Below are 18,191 nucleotides of genomic sequence, written 5' to 3'. Positions count from 1 at the left end.
GAGTGGCTACATAGGCTTCTGTTTACACATTTACAAAACATTATGCCATTGACCAAGATTCCAGGTCAGATGCAATCATAGGCCTGACTGTGCTATCATCTATACACAATATCTCCAAAGTTCCCTCCGCCAAATGAGGGATACTGCTCCACAATCACCTGGAGTGGAGCACTCACAGGGACACCACATGATGAAGAAGAGAACGTTACTCACCTGGTGCTGTAACTGAGGTTCTTCGAGATGTGTGTCCTTGTGGGTGCTCCACTGCCATCCCTCCTCCCCTCTACTTCAGAGCACATTATTGGTCCACAGTAGAGAAGGAAAACAGGGACTAGGGAGCGTGTGTGTGGCTCAAGGCGCCAACGGCGCTGCGAGATAGTCTGTGCATGTGTGACCCGAGTGGACACTGCTGATAAAGATCTCTGATCTGGACATGAGGATGCGCCAGGCACCTGGAGTGGAGCACCCACAGGGACCACATCTCGAAGAACCTCAGTTACTGCACCAGGTGAGTAACCTTCTCTTTAAATTATTATTAGAATAATAAAAATTCTTAAGTAGAAAACTATATTTGGGCATAGAGATAGGTAATAGAATCAGAGATTAGGGTTGGAAGGGACCTCAGGAGGTCATTTAGTCCAATTTCCTGATCAAAGCAGGACCAACCCCAACTAAACCATCCCAGTCAGGGCTTTGTCAAGCCTCAGCTTAAAAACCTCTAAGGATGGAAATTCTACCACCTCTGTAGGTAAGTCATTCCAGCACTTCACCACCCTCCTAGTGAAAACGTTTTTTCCTAATATCCAAACTAGACCTCCCTCACTGCAACTTGAGACCATTGCTCCTAGTGCTGTCATCTACTATCACTGAGAAGAGTTTAGTTCCATCCTCCCAGGATCCTCCTTTCAGGTAGTTAAAGGCTGCTATCAAATCCCCCCTCATTCTTTTCTTCTGCAGGCCAAACAAGCCTAGTTCCCTCAGCTTCGCCTCATAAGTCATGTGCTCCAGCCCCCTAATCATTTTTGTTGCCCTCTGCTTGACTCTTTACAATTAGTACACATACTTTCTGTAGTGGGTGGCCCAAAACTGGACACATTACTCCAAATGAGGCCTCACCAGTGCTGAATGGAGGGGAATAATTACTTCCTTTGATCTACTGGCAATGCTCCTACTAATGCAGCCCAATATGCCATTAGCTTTCTTGACAATAAGGGCACACTGTTGACTCATATCCAGCTTCTTGTCCTTTTCTGCAGAACTGCTGCCTAGCCAGTCGGTTCCCAGTCTGAAGCTGTGCATGGGATTCTTCTGTCCTATGTGAAGACTCTGCCCTTGTCCTTGTTGAACCTCATCAGATTTCTTTTGGTCCAATCCTCTTAATTTGACTAAGCCACTTTGTATCCTATCCCTACCCTCCAGTGTATCTACCACTCCCCCCAGCTTAGTGTCATCTGCAAACTTGCTGAGGGTGCAATCCACGCCATCCTCCAGATCATTAATGAAGATATTGGACAAAACTGGCCATAGCACCGACCCCCAGGACACTCCACTTGTTACTGGCTGCCAACTAGACATTGAGCTGTTGATCACTACGTGTTGAGCCCGATGATCTAGCCATCTTTGTATGCATCTTATAGTCCATTCATCCAACCCAAAGGTGGGCAAAATACAGGCCACAGACTGGATCTGGTCCGTCTAACTTTTCTATCCAGCCCGGTATGCAGGAGTGATACACTGGAGTGTCAGGCAGCTTTCGGCCAGTCACTATCCAGACTTCCTGCTTCCAGTCATGTGGCCGGAAGCAGGGAGTTCGGGAATCAACAGGGAGAATCATTAAGCTGCCCAACACCAAGGTAACTGGAGTTTCAGGCAGCTTAGTTTCTCGACTGGTCGCTACTCGGAAGTTCGGGTAGCGACTGGCCGAAAGCTGCCTTACGCTCCAGCATTATGTGGCCCACAAGACTTACCAGAATTTGTGGAATGGCCCCTCTGCAAAAAATTATTGCCCACCCCGATCCATCCCATATTTCTTTAACTTGCTGATAAGAATAGTATGGGAGATCATATCAAAAGCTTTGTTAAAGTCAAGGTATATCATGTCCACCGCTTTCCCCACATCCACAGAGCCAATCATCTCATCATAGAAGGCAATCAGGTTGGTCAGACATAACTTGCCCTTAGTGAATCCATGCTGACTGTTCCTGATCACCTTCCTGACTTCCAAGTGCCTCAAAATGGATTCCTTGAGAACCTGCTCCATGATTTTTCCAGGGACTGAGGTGAGGCTGACTAGTCTGTAGTTCCCTGGATCCTCCCTTTTCTGAAGATGGGCACTATATTTGCCTTTTTCCAATCATCTGGAACCTTCCCCAGTCACCATGAGTTTTCACAGATAGTGGCCCATGGCTCTGCTATCACATCAGCCAACTCTGTCAGCACCCTCAGATGCATTGTATCCAGCCCCATGGACTTGTGCATGTCCAGCTTTTCTAAATAGTCCTGAACCTGTTCTTTCAGCACTGAGGGCTGCTCAGCGCTTCCCCATTCTGTGCTGCCCAGTGTAGTAGTCTGGGAGCCAACCTTGTATGTGAAGGCAGAGGCAAAAAAAAGCATTGAGTACTTCAGGTTTTTCCACATCATCTGTCACTAGGTTGCCACCCCCATTCTGTAAGGGGCCCACACATTCCCTGACCTTCTTCTTGTTACTAACATACCTGTAGAAACCCTTCTTGTTACATTGACCATATTTCAGAAGTGTAAATCTCAAAACTCTTTGAAACCTCAGACTGTAGTATTGGTTGCATGCAAAGAATAAAAAGCAATTTTGGGCCCAAAAATCTTCAAAAAGTCAGAATTTGTCCCAGGGACTAGTTTATTGTGGTTCAAATGGAGCTGGCAGTTTTATTGTTTCATTTTACATAAATTAAAAGAAAATTGAGACACATGCCAGTATATCACAAAAAAGATGAGTAAGACTGAAAAAACCCTGATGAGAAACTAGTTTCTCACAAAAATGTTATTGTATTATATTGTGCATAGATGAGATAGAGAAAAGGATTAATTAAAAAAAAAAAAAAAAGAAACAAGACACTTGGATTAATCAAGACTTCTACAACATTTCAGTCAATAAATGGTCTTTGTTAAGAAAAATATATAATAACCACTTAGAAATGTATTCTGTGGCACTTTATCATTCCAAAACATCTTTCTTATCTCCTTAGTTCTCTGTTTCTTGTTAATTGCTCTTGTACAGCCAGTGTTACATGTTTGGATTCTTCCCACAGCAGTAGAGTTTTTCATTAATAGCTCTAGGCCCATCTGCAGAAATGCGCTGCAGCTATAAATGAAACTAAAGGATATTCATTTGGATACTGTTACATTAACCAAAATATGAGAAGCAGAAATGATACATTATAGTAAGCCAGTTACTCCACCAGAATACCTACATACTTTCCATGGTCCAAGCTCTGTCCACTGCAAAGAGATCTCATTATAAATCTCAGATAAAATTTAAAAAATCAGAAGGGGCCTCACTGAAATAAAAGTAACCAAGTCTGGCACTAGCTCATTGCCCAAGCCATTTATTTTAACAGAAATTGGACCAATTATCTAAACAGAAGCTCTGGAAGATTGGAAGAACATCCTCTTTTTGAAGGATCCTTACCCTTTTTGGCTTTGAAGTATAGTGAAAACACTTAGTCCCCATGAGAAATGAGATCATCAAAAAGGCATATGACAAATTGTCCTTAAGATTGAAGTAGTCCAACCAATCCTGAAGAAGTTTACACTCAACACCACTGATTTAATCGACTGCTATCAAAGTTCAACTTCTATTTTTGCCAAGGTCATCAGGAAGGCAGTAGGTCAAAATTCCAGCAGTCTTTTGTCAATCTTCTGGATCCATCACAATCCGTTTTGGGAACAGACAGGTGACATGGTTGGTCTTGGGGCAGGGGGAGTCATCCTCCCAGAAGCTCTGTTGTTTTCACCACCATCCTCCCCGGGGGATACTTGTAGTGGAAAGAGGCTTTAACTTATAAACCAGGTTTCAATAACAGTTTCATTAACAGAGGTTACCCAGCAGATGAACTGAATTGGTTCATTGGGGTACTCAGATTATGCCCCTCCTTCTGGCCATCACTGCTCCTTAATGGGTGTCTGCTGGCTGGCTATAGGGCATTTGTGGCACATTGTGCCATCACGATCCCACCCCAAGAGGACTGTTAACCACCAGGAACCATAGCATTGGTTACTTTAGCAAAAGCTTGCATAACCTGGAACTGAAATATACCACTCGATATGGAGAATCTGGAGGCTTTCTATAATCATAACAATTTTAAAGAAGATCAAACATCTGTTTAAACTCTTGACCGTGTTTTTGAATAAATTTCCTTCAGATAATTATATTATTGTTATTCCTGGATTCTTCTTTGAGTGGTGTCCCTGTGGATGCTCCACTTCAGGTGTTGGTGTGTCCTCGTATCCTCAATCAGAGATTCCTATCAGCAGCGCTAGTCTGGGTTACACATACTTTGTCCCCATCTCACAGAGCCGTTGGTGCCTTACTCAGCACACACGGTCCAAGACAGAGCCCTCAACAGTTCCTACCTTTAACTTGTTTTAACAATTAGATAATCTTTATATAGTATAAGTTGAGTCATTAGTTAGTTACTTACCTTTCCCTGTTTACCCAGTTTAAAAAGAATTTATTTTCCTCATCGCGTAGAATAGCCTTTTCCCTGGGAAACCTGCCATTATGCCTGGTTTACCAGGTTTTAAATGAGGCACGTCCTGCAGAGATGCAATACCAGCATCAGATGGACACACTCAATGTGTCCGATGTCTGGGTGAGGGCAAGTACCTGTTGTAAAAACTTAGTCTAGAGCCAGGAGGGACAGGGATCTCTGACTTAAACTCATCTTAATGGAAAAGTCATTGAGATCCACCTCAGACTCTGGCTAGGAAACCTCATCATCAGAGTCCAGAAGAGCTCAAGCCTCAGAAAAGTCTTTGAGGAAATGAGTCTCAACTCTGTCTCAGAGAGAAATGGCAAAAAAGAAGAATTTGCTCACTGGCAAATTCTCTCTTAGCAATACCAATGCTGCCAAGAATAAGTATATATGAGGCACTGGGTTCTTCCGGTACCACCCATTCAGTGGCATCAAAGGACTTGCAATGTTCCATTGAGAAGTCGAGAATCAAAAATAAACCAACCTCCTCCATACGGCACCAATGAAACAAGCGGCACCAAGACCAGTTTCACAGGTCAAGCCACCTCCAATTGATATCAATTAACTTCAGCACTGACAGCAGTTAAGGCACCAATTGTGGTACCGATTCCCATTATGGCACCAACACTGGTTATAGCGCCAGCGCCAACCCCAACCACTGCATCGACTCCGACTATGGTATCCATCATGACAATGGCAGTGATCCTGACTACAACCCTGACGAAAATCGTGGTATTGATGTCAGCACCAGGACAAAAACACACAAAAATGACATTATTGACATCAGAGAGAGATACTTGTAACATCCACATCACAGTCACCACTGTTTGGCACAGATACCTCCCCAGTGCACATTGCACCTGACGAGGCTCTCTTTCCCATACCATTTTCCAGTGGTGACGAGGATGAGGAAGAGAGAGGAGTCTTCTCACAACATTCCTCACCTACCAGACCAACTCCCAAATCTCTAAAACATAGGTCCCATGCCAGAGACCAGATACAATCATGGCATGGACCACCATGGTTCAGGCCACCCATATCTTTCCCAATGCAATGGCCCAATTGGGATACATGTTTGTATCTTATACGAGGGGTTACAGCAGACCCCCTAGGCCCTATAGGGACAGAACCAGATCACCTTCATGATCAGTCCCACCCATTTCTGAGCCACCACCCGAAACTACTGAGGAAAGGGAGGAAAGCATTGAGCAGGAACCATCACCTCCAATTCATAACACATCTTCATCACCTGATGAGGCAATAATACACCCTTGCCCCATGACTGCAGGTGAATTCAGGCAGTTACAGGAACTATTTAAAAGAGTGGCAGAAAATCTGGAAATTCCATTTGAGGAGGTCACTGAAATGCGCCACAAGCTGTTGCAGATTCTTCACACCGCTGCCTCATCAAAAATCACTTTACTGGTTGATGAAGCACTATTGGAACTGGCTAACGACGTCTGGCAAACACCAGCAACCATTCCACCCACTTGTAAGAGGATGGACAAAAAATATTACATCCCTTCAGGTATGAAATTTCTTTTTACCCACCCCCTCCTAACTCCCTTGTCACAGAGGCGGTGAACCAATGGGGCAAACAACCCCAATATAAGTCTACACCACAGGATAAGGAGTGGAAAAGGCTAGACCTATTTGGTCATAAAGTGTACTCATCTGCTATGTTACAATTATGTGTAGCTAACTATGCCGCATTAGTCTCATATTATGACTACAACAATTACCCCATAATCATGGAATTTACTGATGATATTCCAGGAGAGAGAAGAGAGCAATTCAGGTCACTTATAAATGAAGGATATCTGGTGGCTAGAAGTGCCATACAGACCTCCCTCAACGTGGCTGACACAGCTGTGAGAACAACAGCTATGGCTCTGGTCATGCATAGGGCATTGTGGCTCCACTCCACGAGCTTGTCAAAAGAACTCTATAGGCCACAGTAGAGGAACTTCCTTTTGATAAGGTAAAACTCTTCACTGCAAAAACTGACAAGGTCCTCCACACAATGGAGGACTCATGAGCCACACTACACACTTGGCATATATACATCTGCAACAGGGGGAAAACAGTACAGGTATCAGCCATATCAACGTAGGTACTGTGATAAAGCAAGGGCAGAGGGCAGTAGGAGAGTGCTCGAAGGAAGGTATGTAAGCCCCAGAATGCTCAGGGCTCTGTTCCCTGCAGACTAGCCAGAAGTCTTTAGAGGGCAGTTAGGAGCAGCTGAGGCCAATTAAGGTCCAGCCAGGTGCTTGATAAAAACCCTCTGTTCCAGACAGACAGTGCGTGAGCTGGAGGTGGAGGTGTGCCGTGCTTTGTGGAGGAGTACAGAGTTGTGTGAGGAGCAGAGAGGAATCCTGAGAGAGGTACCGGGCCCAGAAGGGGGAAACTTGCCCTGGCAGGACTGAGTTACTCCCCCAGGCACAGGGGCCTGGGTAAGGAAGCCCAGTCCAGGTGGCAAGGAAGGAGGGCCCGAGGAGACAGAAGGAGAGAGGGGAAATTAGCCTAGGGAAAAGACTGCAGCTGTGAATACAGTGCCAGCAGCACAAAGCTGCTTCTCACAGTGCCTCTGGGCTGGGACCTGGAGGAGCGGGCGGGCCCTGGTCCCTACCCTTCTCCCTTGGGAGACGGGGTAACTGGGGATGCCCTGACCCACTATGAGAGGCAAAAGCACAAGACCCACTAGGGTGAAGCCAGCCATTTGCCACAGTACCAACAGTATCCCCACCAACAAAGACATTACAAACCACAACATAACAGACATAGATTATAACAGAACCATCGCAACTGTCATCTACTAAACAGCAGTTTTGAAATGTTGGTCGAGGGTCTGAATGACCTCCCTCACCAGTCAGTGCTTACAACATCAACCATTCACTTTGGACATTGACTATGCCCTTTCCAACACATATGGGCTTCTATTACAACAAACAAATGGCATTACAGATCATATGTTTAGGATATTCCATCCCATCCATTTACCTCTGTCTCTCCTTCCCAAACTCCTTCCCGGTCCCTCTTCAGGGACACATCTCATGAGCACCTATTACAGCAAGAAGTGAACCATCTTCTACTTCTAGGTGCCGTAGAACATGTACCCCCACAACACAGAGGGGAAGAGCTTCTACTTTCACTGCTTTTTAATCCAAAAGAAAAACGGAAGATAGAGACCCATCTTAGATCTCAGAAGGCTCAACAAGTTCGTGAAGGTACAAGGATTCAGGATGGTCACACTATCCACTATAATACCAACATTGGAGTAGGGGGGACTGGTTTTCAGCCCTCAACCTGCAAGATGCCTATATCCATATAACAATCCATTCAGCAAACAGAAGATTCCTCAGATTTGCGCTGGGGGAAACCACTACAAATACAAGGTACTACCCTTTGGCCTTTCCACAGCACCAAGAGTATTTTTGAAGATGCTTGTGGCAGCACATCTTTGCAGGCAATTGGTAATAATATTCGCATATCTAGATGACTGCCTGATAAAAGCACAAAATCAAATACAAGCTATTCAAGTTACTCAACAAACAATGTCGCTCTTTCAAGAGCTAGGACTACAAATAAACATACAAAAGTCCACTTTGAATCTACTACAATTGGAATTCATAGGCACACACCCGGACTCACTCCAATGCCAGGGCATTGCTCCTGGATAACAGGTTTCTTACCATAATCAACTTAATATAATTGGTGAAGAACAGCCCAAACATAACTGCATGTACATGAATCCAACCCTTAGGACACATGGCGGCCACTACATTTGTGGTGCAACACATGCATCTACATATGTGCTGCCTACAGGGGTGGCTCACAACCATCTATAAGCCACAGAAAAATGGCCTAAACAAAAAACTCGTAATGCCGAACGGGGTCAAAGACTCTACAATGGTGGACATAACCCACCAACATGCGGGCAGGGATCCTGTTCTCACAGGAACCACCCTTGGTTATGATTACCACAGACATAGTCTTCATAGGATGGGGCACGCACCTACAGAATCATATGATCCAGGGTCGATGATCCCTAAGTGAAACACGCCTTCACATAAACCTATTAGAACTTCGTGCAGTACACAACGCATGAACTCATTTCCTCCCACTAATAAAAAACCCAAACAGGACGATAAGAGTAATGACAGACAACATCACATGCATGTTGTATATAAATCAGCAGGGAGGAGCGTGATCCCACTCTCTATGCACTGAAGCTATGGATTTGTTGAATCTGACACAACATCAACATATCTGCCGTGTACTTACCAAAATGTCAGAACATGACAGTTGATACCCTCATTTTTCCCTCTTCTACACACCCTTCCTGCATCAGCCCCAACAGGGTAAGGAAAGATGGATGACAACAGAACTAGCTGAGTCACATAAAAGAGACTCCGAGAAATATCCTGCTTCTGGGCCTGCACCCCCAGATTGCATCTATCTCCAATCTGAGATCTTGCAAAATGAAGGCATTGATAATAGTTATATTATTAATTTATTATTACTTTTGAATCAATGAATTATATGGATATTCTTGACAAAATTATTTTAAAGAAGTCTTTTGGCAGATGAATATACTGGGAAGTTTGTTTAAGCTTGTTTCTGTGAATCTCTAGTGTACTATGGCTGAAACCTAAAGTTGATGATGCAATTTTTTTTCTTGTATATGAAATTTTAAGTAGTGAGAAGCAAATCTCAAAAGTTCAGCAGTTAGCCTGGGTTGGGACAATAGCTATCAGATAACATGCTGCTTTTAAAAGCTTATCAAAACATTTCAACATTCCTGAGCTTGTAGAAATAGGTTGAGCATTTTTAGGAGCAGAATATGTTTCTTGATATTTCTCACTTTTCCTGCTTCCAGTTAGGCTATAAAGAGCACATGAACTGTTTCTGCATTTTAAACTGCCTGAATTCTGGAACTGCATCAGTGGACAAAAATGGAAAATTTTGAAATTCACAAAACATTTGAGTTTTAGATAATTCCAAGATTTGGAAGAGGAAGTTCTTTATTCAAAACTCTTTGCCCATCCTTATCATTAAAGTCAAATGAATGCAGTAGTCTTGCTGCATAATTTGTGCTGTTATAAATTAAAAAATCCCACAATTTTAGTTAGTCCAAGATTATTTCTGACTGTATATCTCTATGTATCAATGTCATTAATAACTACTTTATAGTGGCTCTTCTAACCTGTGATAGTTGCAAAGAAGCATGCTAGTATAATGATTTTAAGTTTTATTTATAGAACTACAGAGTTATGGAATCAGAGTAGCTGTAAGACCACACTCAAATTAATTAATGTTTGTTCTCCACTGTTTAAGTATCTCAGTGGTGTGTGGAGTACCTGAGATTAAGATCCATGTAAGTATCTTATTAATATATTCATAAAAACAAAGCTAAAATTGAATTTTATCAGAATTGGAAGGTCATTTTCAAAGGTAAAGGAACATTTTTAGTTCACTCATACCAACCTGGAATAGAAGTGGGATTTTGTAACAGTAAAAACAAGAGGACTTTGCACGTATGGCAGGAGCCACTAAGGATAAACACTGTCATTTGATTTTTGGCAAAGATGTTGCCAAAAGCTCACTTGTCTTAGGAGTAGTCGCATTGGGCAAAATGACAGCCATTCCCTTTCTCATAGATTTCCAAAGCCAGTAAGGACCGTTGTGATTATCTAGCCTGACTTCCTGTGTAACATAGGCCATAGAACATCCCCAAAATAATTCCCAGAGCATATCTTTTAGGAAAACAGCCACTCTTGATTTAAAAATTGTCTGGATGGATGATCCAACGTGACTGTTTGGTAAATTGTTCCAATGGATAATTAACCTCACTGTTAAAAATGTATACCCTATTTCCAGTATGAGTTTGTCTAACTTCAACTTCCAGACATTGGATTGTGTAATACCTGGTTCTCTACCAGGGGTACATGTACTCTTGGGGGTACGCAGAGGTCTTCCAGAGTGTACATCAACTCATCTAGATATTTGCCTAGTTTTACAACAGGCTACATAAAAAGCACTAGCAAAGTCAGTACAAAGTAAAATTTCATTCAGATGCCTTATATTGCTCTATATACTATCCTCTGAAATGTAAGTACAATATTTATATTCCAATTCATTTACTTTGCCTATTTGTAAATTTCTGTTGTTATCAATGTAAATATTTTTTCATTGGTTTGTGTGTGTACAATGAAATGAACTTTCATGGACATTTACAGATAAAAATATAATCCTTACAAGCCTAGCCATAATAGGCACTGGAGGGCTGTCTGCACTGCCCAGGTATACTTGTGTTATCCAGGCTCAAACTAGCACTCTAAAAAGAGCATTATGGACATTCCACCTCAAGCCAGAGCTCAGCTTTCAAGCCTATGGTTTCAGGTGGGCTTGAGAGTCCAAGCTCCAGCCTGTGCTGCAGCATCCATACTGCTATTTTTAGCACAGTAACTTGACTGCACTACTGCAAGTTTGTTTATCTAGGCTGAGAGGCTCGGTTCCAGCTTCAGGGTAAACATACCCCAGTAGTCTGAAAGTGGGTAAGCAAAGGTAATGTGTAATGATATATGCAGTCTACAGCCCTGGGTAAAAATCAGACAGCATGTGAAATGAAATTGGATCATCAAAAACTACTATCTACTTTGAGAAGCCTTCTGTGACCAGATGCATTTCATATTTTCAAAATTTGTGAAGATATTGTTCATATAAAGCATTCTGTAATACATCTTTAACATCAGCAGTGGACGGAAATAAATGTGTTTTAATTTGAAGGGTCACCTAGAAGAATCTGTTCACTTAGTATTTTGTCCCACTTCCTCTCTTGTCTAGAATATCTTTATTGCTTTATTGCCTATAATATGCTGTTGCTGATAGTTCTTCAAATCTTCAGTTATTTTGATATCATAAAAAGGAAATAAATCTACATAATTCAGTTCTATCACACACTACCATAGAAAGGGCCTCTTGATTTACTTTCCTGGGCTCTATGACATTTCTCTATTGTGAAAATGTTAGCTTACTTGTGATTAAACTTGGCGTTTGGTGCAAGGAGAAGAAAAAATCTGGTATTACTTTCAAAGAAATGTAATGTTTAATCAAAGCTAAGCTAGCTTGCAGGAAGATGGACACTTCCTAAAACTACTGTTTACCAGCAGCTTTATTTGATTTGATTTTCAATAACAAATCAGTCAACAGTTTAAAACATGTTATTAATCTTACAATGCCAATACAGCAAATCTTTGAAGTCCAGACCCCAAAAGCAGGAGGTAAAGAGTGAGGGGAAGTAGTAAAGTCTTGGACATGCTATATATCAGGAGAATATTTCAAACAAATACTATTAAAAATTCACAGTATTTCAGTTGATGTTTGCCAGATGAGGACCATTGGTTGCAAAATCAAATGCTGACAGGATAGCGTCCCATAGATGCCTGGATATTGGGAATTGGTGTAGATAAAACTTGTTCTTTATAGCAATTCTTTGATTAGCATTCCTTCAAAAGTGTGTGTGTAAAAAATGTGGAAACTCAACTTTTCTGACCTAACTTCAGTGGAATTCCACAATGAACGATGTTGTAGTCGGGTTTGTCCCAGGATATTAGAGACACAAGGTGCATGAGGAACTCTTCTTCAGGTCTGGGAAAGGTACACTATGAGTACTCTGACCTGAAGAAGAGCTCTAGGTAAGCTTGAAAGCTTGTCTCTTTCACCAACAGATAGTAGTCCAATAGAAGATATTACCTCATGCACCTTGACTTTCCTTATCGAATGCATTTTATCCAATATTAGTTGGAGGGTTTTTTTGTTTTTTGTTTTTTTTCATGGCATGGGCAGGATCTACATGCCTACAGATTTTTCTTGATAAAAAGGGTGACTTAGTCATGAGCTTATCCTAGACAGTAGTCATCTTGAAGCAGGGTGACAGCAGCTGCAGAAGCAGCATGGTGAGCATGTTTCCCTTTTTCTCATGGTTTCTGTCAAAACATAAAAACAAATTGAACAACCACCTGTAAGTCTAACTTACGTACTGTGATGGATGTGATATACCTTGACTTTAGCAAAGCTTTTGATACAGTCTCCCATGGTATTCTTATCAGCAAATTAAAGAAGTATGGGTTGGATGAATGGACTATAAAATGAATAGAAAGCTGGCTAGATCATCGGGCTCAACAGGTAGTGATCAATGGCTCCATGTCTAGCTGGCAGCCGGTAACAAGCAGAGTGCACCAGGGGTCAGTCCTGGGCCAGTTTTTTTCAACATCTTCATTAATGATCTGGAGGATGGGGTAGATTGCACCCTCAGCAAGTTTGCAGATGACACTAAGCTAGGCGGAGTGGTAGATACCCTGGAAGGTAGGGATAGGATACAGAGTGACCTAGACAAATTGGAGGATTGGGCCAAAAAAATCTGATGAGGTTCAATAAGGACAAGTGCAGAGTCCTGCACTTAGGACAGAAGAGTCCCATTCACAGCTACAGACTGGGGACTGTTACCAGATTTGCCCTTCACCTTGGGGTATGCTCATTTATTAGGGTTACCTTCCTGGAAGGGGGGTGTGATTCTACTAATGTACTGCTTGTGTTACTTGTGTGTTCATAGGGCTACAAGCCCCGTCCCAATGGAGCTATCCTGCAGGACCTAAGGTTTTCAGGGCTGGGTTCCGCCAGCACCAGATTCAAATAAACCCCCCACAGATACACACACACATTTCAGATTAACTGAATGCGCCTGAGCAGACCGGGCTATCAGCACTGTCAGCTGACCCCTCGTGTCCCTGAACTCAGCAGGCTGGGTGACACCACATTTTCAGTGGCTACCCTTATATACCCCTTTGCAACGCACCAGAATAGAGCAGGCTGGGTCCAAACAGCACCTTTTTGGCTACTCCCCTTAATTGCCTCTGGACTCAATCAGGCTGGGTCAAACAGCACTTGAGCTGCACCCTTATTTTCCCCTGGACTCCTTAGGCTAGGCAGAGTAGCACTTCCTCGCTGTCCCCTTTGTATGCCCCTTTACACCACAATTGTTCTAGCAGTAACCCCCTTGATGAGCAAACTCCATAGGATTTTTGGGCACTCCGGAGATCTTTGGCTTAGGTAAGAGAAGCGTTGCTACAGAGCAAGATAGGGACCAAGAACACAAAGGAGTAAAATAAAGTTTGGAGAGATAGAAAGAGAAAGTGGCAACCAGCTTGATTATAACAGTTATTTTATTGCTAGGTATATAAAACTTATGATACTAATAGTAATACCATACAAGGAGAGAAAAACAATAAAATGCTTATAATATTACACAATTACAGTTGGGGTATTGAAGAAAACCATCCCAGGTTTGATTACAAAAGTAGGAAGTTATACCTGGACTAAGAGAGGGAGAGAGACAAAAGGTGTGCTGGGGAAAGAGAGGGGGGTGGGTTTGGTCTCATCACTCCATATAGCGCAGAGGTTCCCAGGAACAGGCTTAGGGTCTGGAGTGCTTTGAGTCTGGCAGAGCCCCCAGCACAATCAGTCAGGAAGAGAAGACAGGTTACAGTGGAACTGATGCAGAATTTTGGATCCAAGCATCAGAACAGGGGTTTGAACAGTGACAGGGGATTTTTGTAGACCTCTGGACAAAAGGAGCTGATCATTCCTGCAAGGGCATTTTCCCTTGAGAGAGAACGCCCGATGCAACCAGGATATAATGTTTTGCATATTAATACCTAGAATGGTCTGATAACTACGGAGCTGGATGTGTACAGGTGTTAGTTCATTTACATCAAGAGCATAGATCTCCCAACATGCAGTGCTTCCCTGCTTCAGCAATCCCAGAGTTCTGTGCGTTTTCCATCTTTACCAATCCCAGAGTTCAGTGTGTGTTCTATCTTCGATGTAGATGAGGTTTCTGTATGCCCCCTTTTTACATCTTTGATGTAGATGAGGCATGTGGAGTTGTATCACCCTTGATGGGAGGCTTTTCCACTGCCTTTTCATATTGAAATGCCTTTGGTTTCTGGTTCAAGCAGACTGCGGGGGGGGGGCTATTCGGGGGGGGGGTATTCAGGTGAGCCAGAGAGAGAGTTGGGGTTTTGCGCCCTGGTTCCCCAAGAGCACAGAGCTGCTAGGTAACAGGACCGACAGGTTAGGCAGCAGTTCTGCATAAAAGGACCTGGGGGTTAAAGTAGATAAGAAGCTGGATATGAGTCAGCAGTGTGCCCTGGTTGCCAAGAAGGCTAATAGCATATTGGGCTGCATTAGGAGGAGCACTGGCAGCAGATCGAGGGAAGTGATTATTCCCCTCTATTCGGCACTGGTGAGGCCGCATTTGGAGTATTGTGTCCAGTTTTGGGCCCCCCACTACAAAAAGGATGTGGACAAGTTGCAGCGAGTCCAGCGAAGGGCAATAAAAATGATGATGGAGGCTGCAGCACAAGACTTAGGCGGAGAGAACTGAGGGAACTAGGCTTGTTTAGTCTGCAGAAGAGAAGAATGAGGGGGATTTGATAGCAGCCTTTAACTACCTGAAAGGGGGTTCCAGGATGGATGGATCTAGGCTGTTCTCAGTGGTGGGAGATGACAGAACAAGGAGCAACGGTCTCAAGTTGCAGTGGGGGAGGTCTAGGTTGGATATTAGGAAAAAGTTTTTCACTAGGAGGGTGGTGAAGCACTGGAATGGGTTACCTAGGGAGGTGGGAGAATCTCCATCTTTAGAGGTTTTTAAGCTGTGGCTTGACAAAGCCCTGGCTGGGATGATTTAGCTGAAGTTAGTCTTGCTTTGAGCAGGGGGTTGGACTAGATGACCTCCTGAGGTCCCTTCCAACTCTAATATTCTATGATTCTATGCGAATCTGGCTCAGAATTGCTGCTGCTTTGGCACTTTTGTTTCTCCTCTGGTAGGTATTGCCCTGGGCCTGTTGTTTGAGAAACACATGTTTCAAAGTGTACATGGAAATGTTGTTGTTCTTCCTGGTATTGTGCCTCCACATAAAGGGCTTGGTGCAAAAGTCCATACATCTCAAGAATCCTTCCAGAAATTTATAATATACATACATACTAAAGATACCTGTGGAACTGCTCTCATGAACATCCCTGCAATAATAAACCTGCGAGTGTGTGAGTTGTCCATGCACACAATGGACGGAGGTGTTTGGTATGGAAACATTTCTATTATAAGTTTCTAAGGAGATACTATATAGTATTTTGAACAAAATAGTTTTAAAAATGTATTTGACAGTTTCTTTTTAGACAGGCATCAAGTATTTCCCTTTTGCTATAAAAGTATTTCTTAAACCCAAACATGCAGGTGCATTTATAGTGCTTTGTTATGAAGCCCTTAGCAATAAAATAGTAAATACATTTAGAAATTTGTTTAAACCACTAAAAACTATTAATCTGAGCTTTAAAGTCTTTTATTGCAAATTTAAATTGCATCTTTCTGATGCAAGGTACTTGAATGTTTTAAACCGTTGGTGTAATCCTACCACCTGTAGAACATTCATTTCATTTTCTGTGTGTTCATCTCCAACAGCCATTTTCTATAAATGTAAAGAATTTATTAAATTGTAGGCAAGTACAAGGTAGGGCTCAGCAGCTGAGTGTGGGAATGCAAAATACTTCATGCTAACATTTTATTACCTGTTAGTTAATTTTCTCAGATATTTTGTTCTGTTTTTGTCTGATTTCCTATTGAGATAAGATCCCAATTTTTGTATTGGAAGCTGTAGGCCCGATTCTGTCCTGAGACCCACATTGTTTTATGTACAAAAAGGAGAATGTGCTGCACATTGAATTGATTTTTGATTGGAGAACGGCAGAAATTGTGACCGCACATTAACGAGCACACATGCGTGAGTGCAGTACAAGAAAAAGGGACATGGTTTGGAGAAAGTGTGTGTGAAACATGTAAAGGCCAGCAAAGAGTGGGTCTCCTTGAATAAAATACTTCATGCCTACCAGAATGAAATATTTGATCTTTAATGTGGAACAAAGCCTGTGTATAAAGTACATAGGGCCAAACTTACTATGCATCTGTTTGTGGCTTAGCCATGACCCCTGAAATAAGATGAAGCGTATTGTTGCAATGCTCCAAAAGCAGCCCAGGAAGGAGATGTGGCAGTTCTGTAGAGTCTGCTTCCACTCCTGGACATCTAGCCATCTTGTAGGTATTCAGTACAGGTGTGTAAATATGCATCTAGCCAGTCCACAGTTTAGCTCCCTCTTGCTTTTGGTACAATTATGTATTATTTAGTTTTGGTAGTGCCCATGATATGTTCCATGCTTTCTGGACATTCAAGACAGACAAGAAAATATAAGTTAAAGAAGAGAGATAGCAAAATAGAGTTGGACTTTTAGTTTTTTTACAATGTAAAGCATTATGATAGGACTTAAAAATGAAGAAGAAGGAGCCTTGCAGAAACTTGGACTTGAGAGGTCACTTGGGGCTGCCCTAGCTCTCTCTCTGCAATGATAGGGTGCTGGGTGGCTTTATGATGTAAGCCAGTCTTTGGTAGTCTATGTGGCATATTGCTGTGGAGGGTTGGCTGGATAGACTTCGAGAACCTCTGACTACTAGTTAGAACAAGAAGTGACTTATGATTGGGAGATTGGCTATAGCTGCCTCTTTTGTAGTTACTCTGTGTTAATTTGTGTATCAAATTAAATATGGCCTATGTGCCATTCAATTCAATTAGTATCGGAATATCAGCCTTAGATCATCTTTGACAAACTTCTCTGACATTGAAAGTCCTATACTTAATTCATTTTGTGTTTCTAGAATACCATTGGCATTGAAATTCCCATCACTAATCCTACACATGAAACTCTACGGTTAGATGTAGTGTTAATGGGTGCTGCACTTAGTGGAGAAACTACTCTTGTTCTTCAGCCAAAAGAAACTCTTTCCTATGAAGTAAAGTATTCCCCAGCAAGTACTGGCACTTCAGATGGAAGGTAAGATGCAGAGTGTTGACACTTACATGCGATGTATAATGTTTAATAAAAATATTGTCACTAGACCCTACCATAATTCCTTGAGCCTAGACTGTTACTTAGAAATATTTTGTATTCTCTGTATTAATTTTTTGACATTAGATATATTCTACACAAACCTGCCACTTTCTTTGAATAAATCTGACTGATAGGCATCTTTGGTGGATATCACTCAAGTTATGTGTACAGTTTCTTATGATATTACTTTAATAATAGAAATTCTTTCTCAAAACATGGACTTCAAATGAATTATTAATTTTGTCACTTGCCGTAAAGGGAGTGACAGGGAGCCATCTTTCTGCAGAAAGGGAACTAAACTAAAATGACTTCACTAAAAACAGGTGAAGAGCCTTTTTATCACTCATCATGAAAATCCATTTAGCTTTAGAATTCTCCATTAATTAGAAATGATCTACTTAATGAATATGGAGAAGATTTAAATTAAAGATGTTTCATTGCACTGGCAACTCAAAAGAGTCT

The 18,191-nt window shown here is 42.2% G+C and overlaps 1 protein-coding gene across 1 annotated transcript in view; it reads left to right on the top strand.

The window, feature by feature from the left end:
* The window catches only part of LOC137150973 (cilia- and flagella-associated protein 47-like), a 286,880-nt gene that overhangs the window by 126,671 nt on the left and 142,018 nt on the right, over positions 1–18,191 (top strand). Inside the window, exon 8 of the mRNA XM_067545102.1 lies at positions 17,497–17,672. Coding sequence (XP_067401203.1) covers positions 17,497–17,672 — 176 coding nt within the window. The remainder of the gene's footprint in view (positions 1–17,496; positions 17,673–18,191) is intronic.

This window comes from Emydura macquarii, unplaced genomic scaffold (genome assembly GCF_026122565.2).
Source record: "Emydura macquarii macquarii isolate MOO-44397 ecotype Brisbane River unplaced genomic scaffold, CSIRO-AGI_Emac_v2 contig_1043, whole genome shotgun sequence".
NCBI classification, from domain to species: domain Eukaryota; kingdom Metazoa; phylum Chordata; order Testudines; family Chelidae; genus Emydura; species Emydura macquarii.
This window is presented reverse-complemented; position numbering and strand designations above follow the sequence as displayed.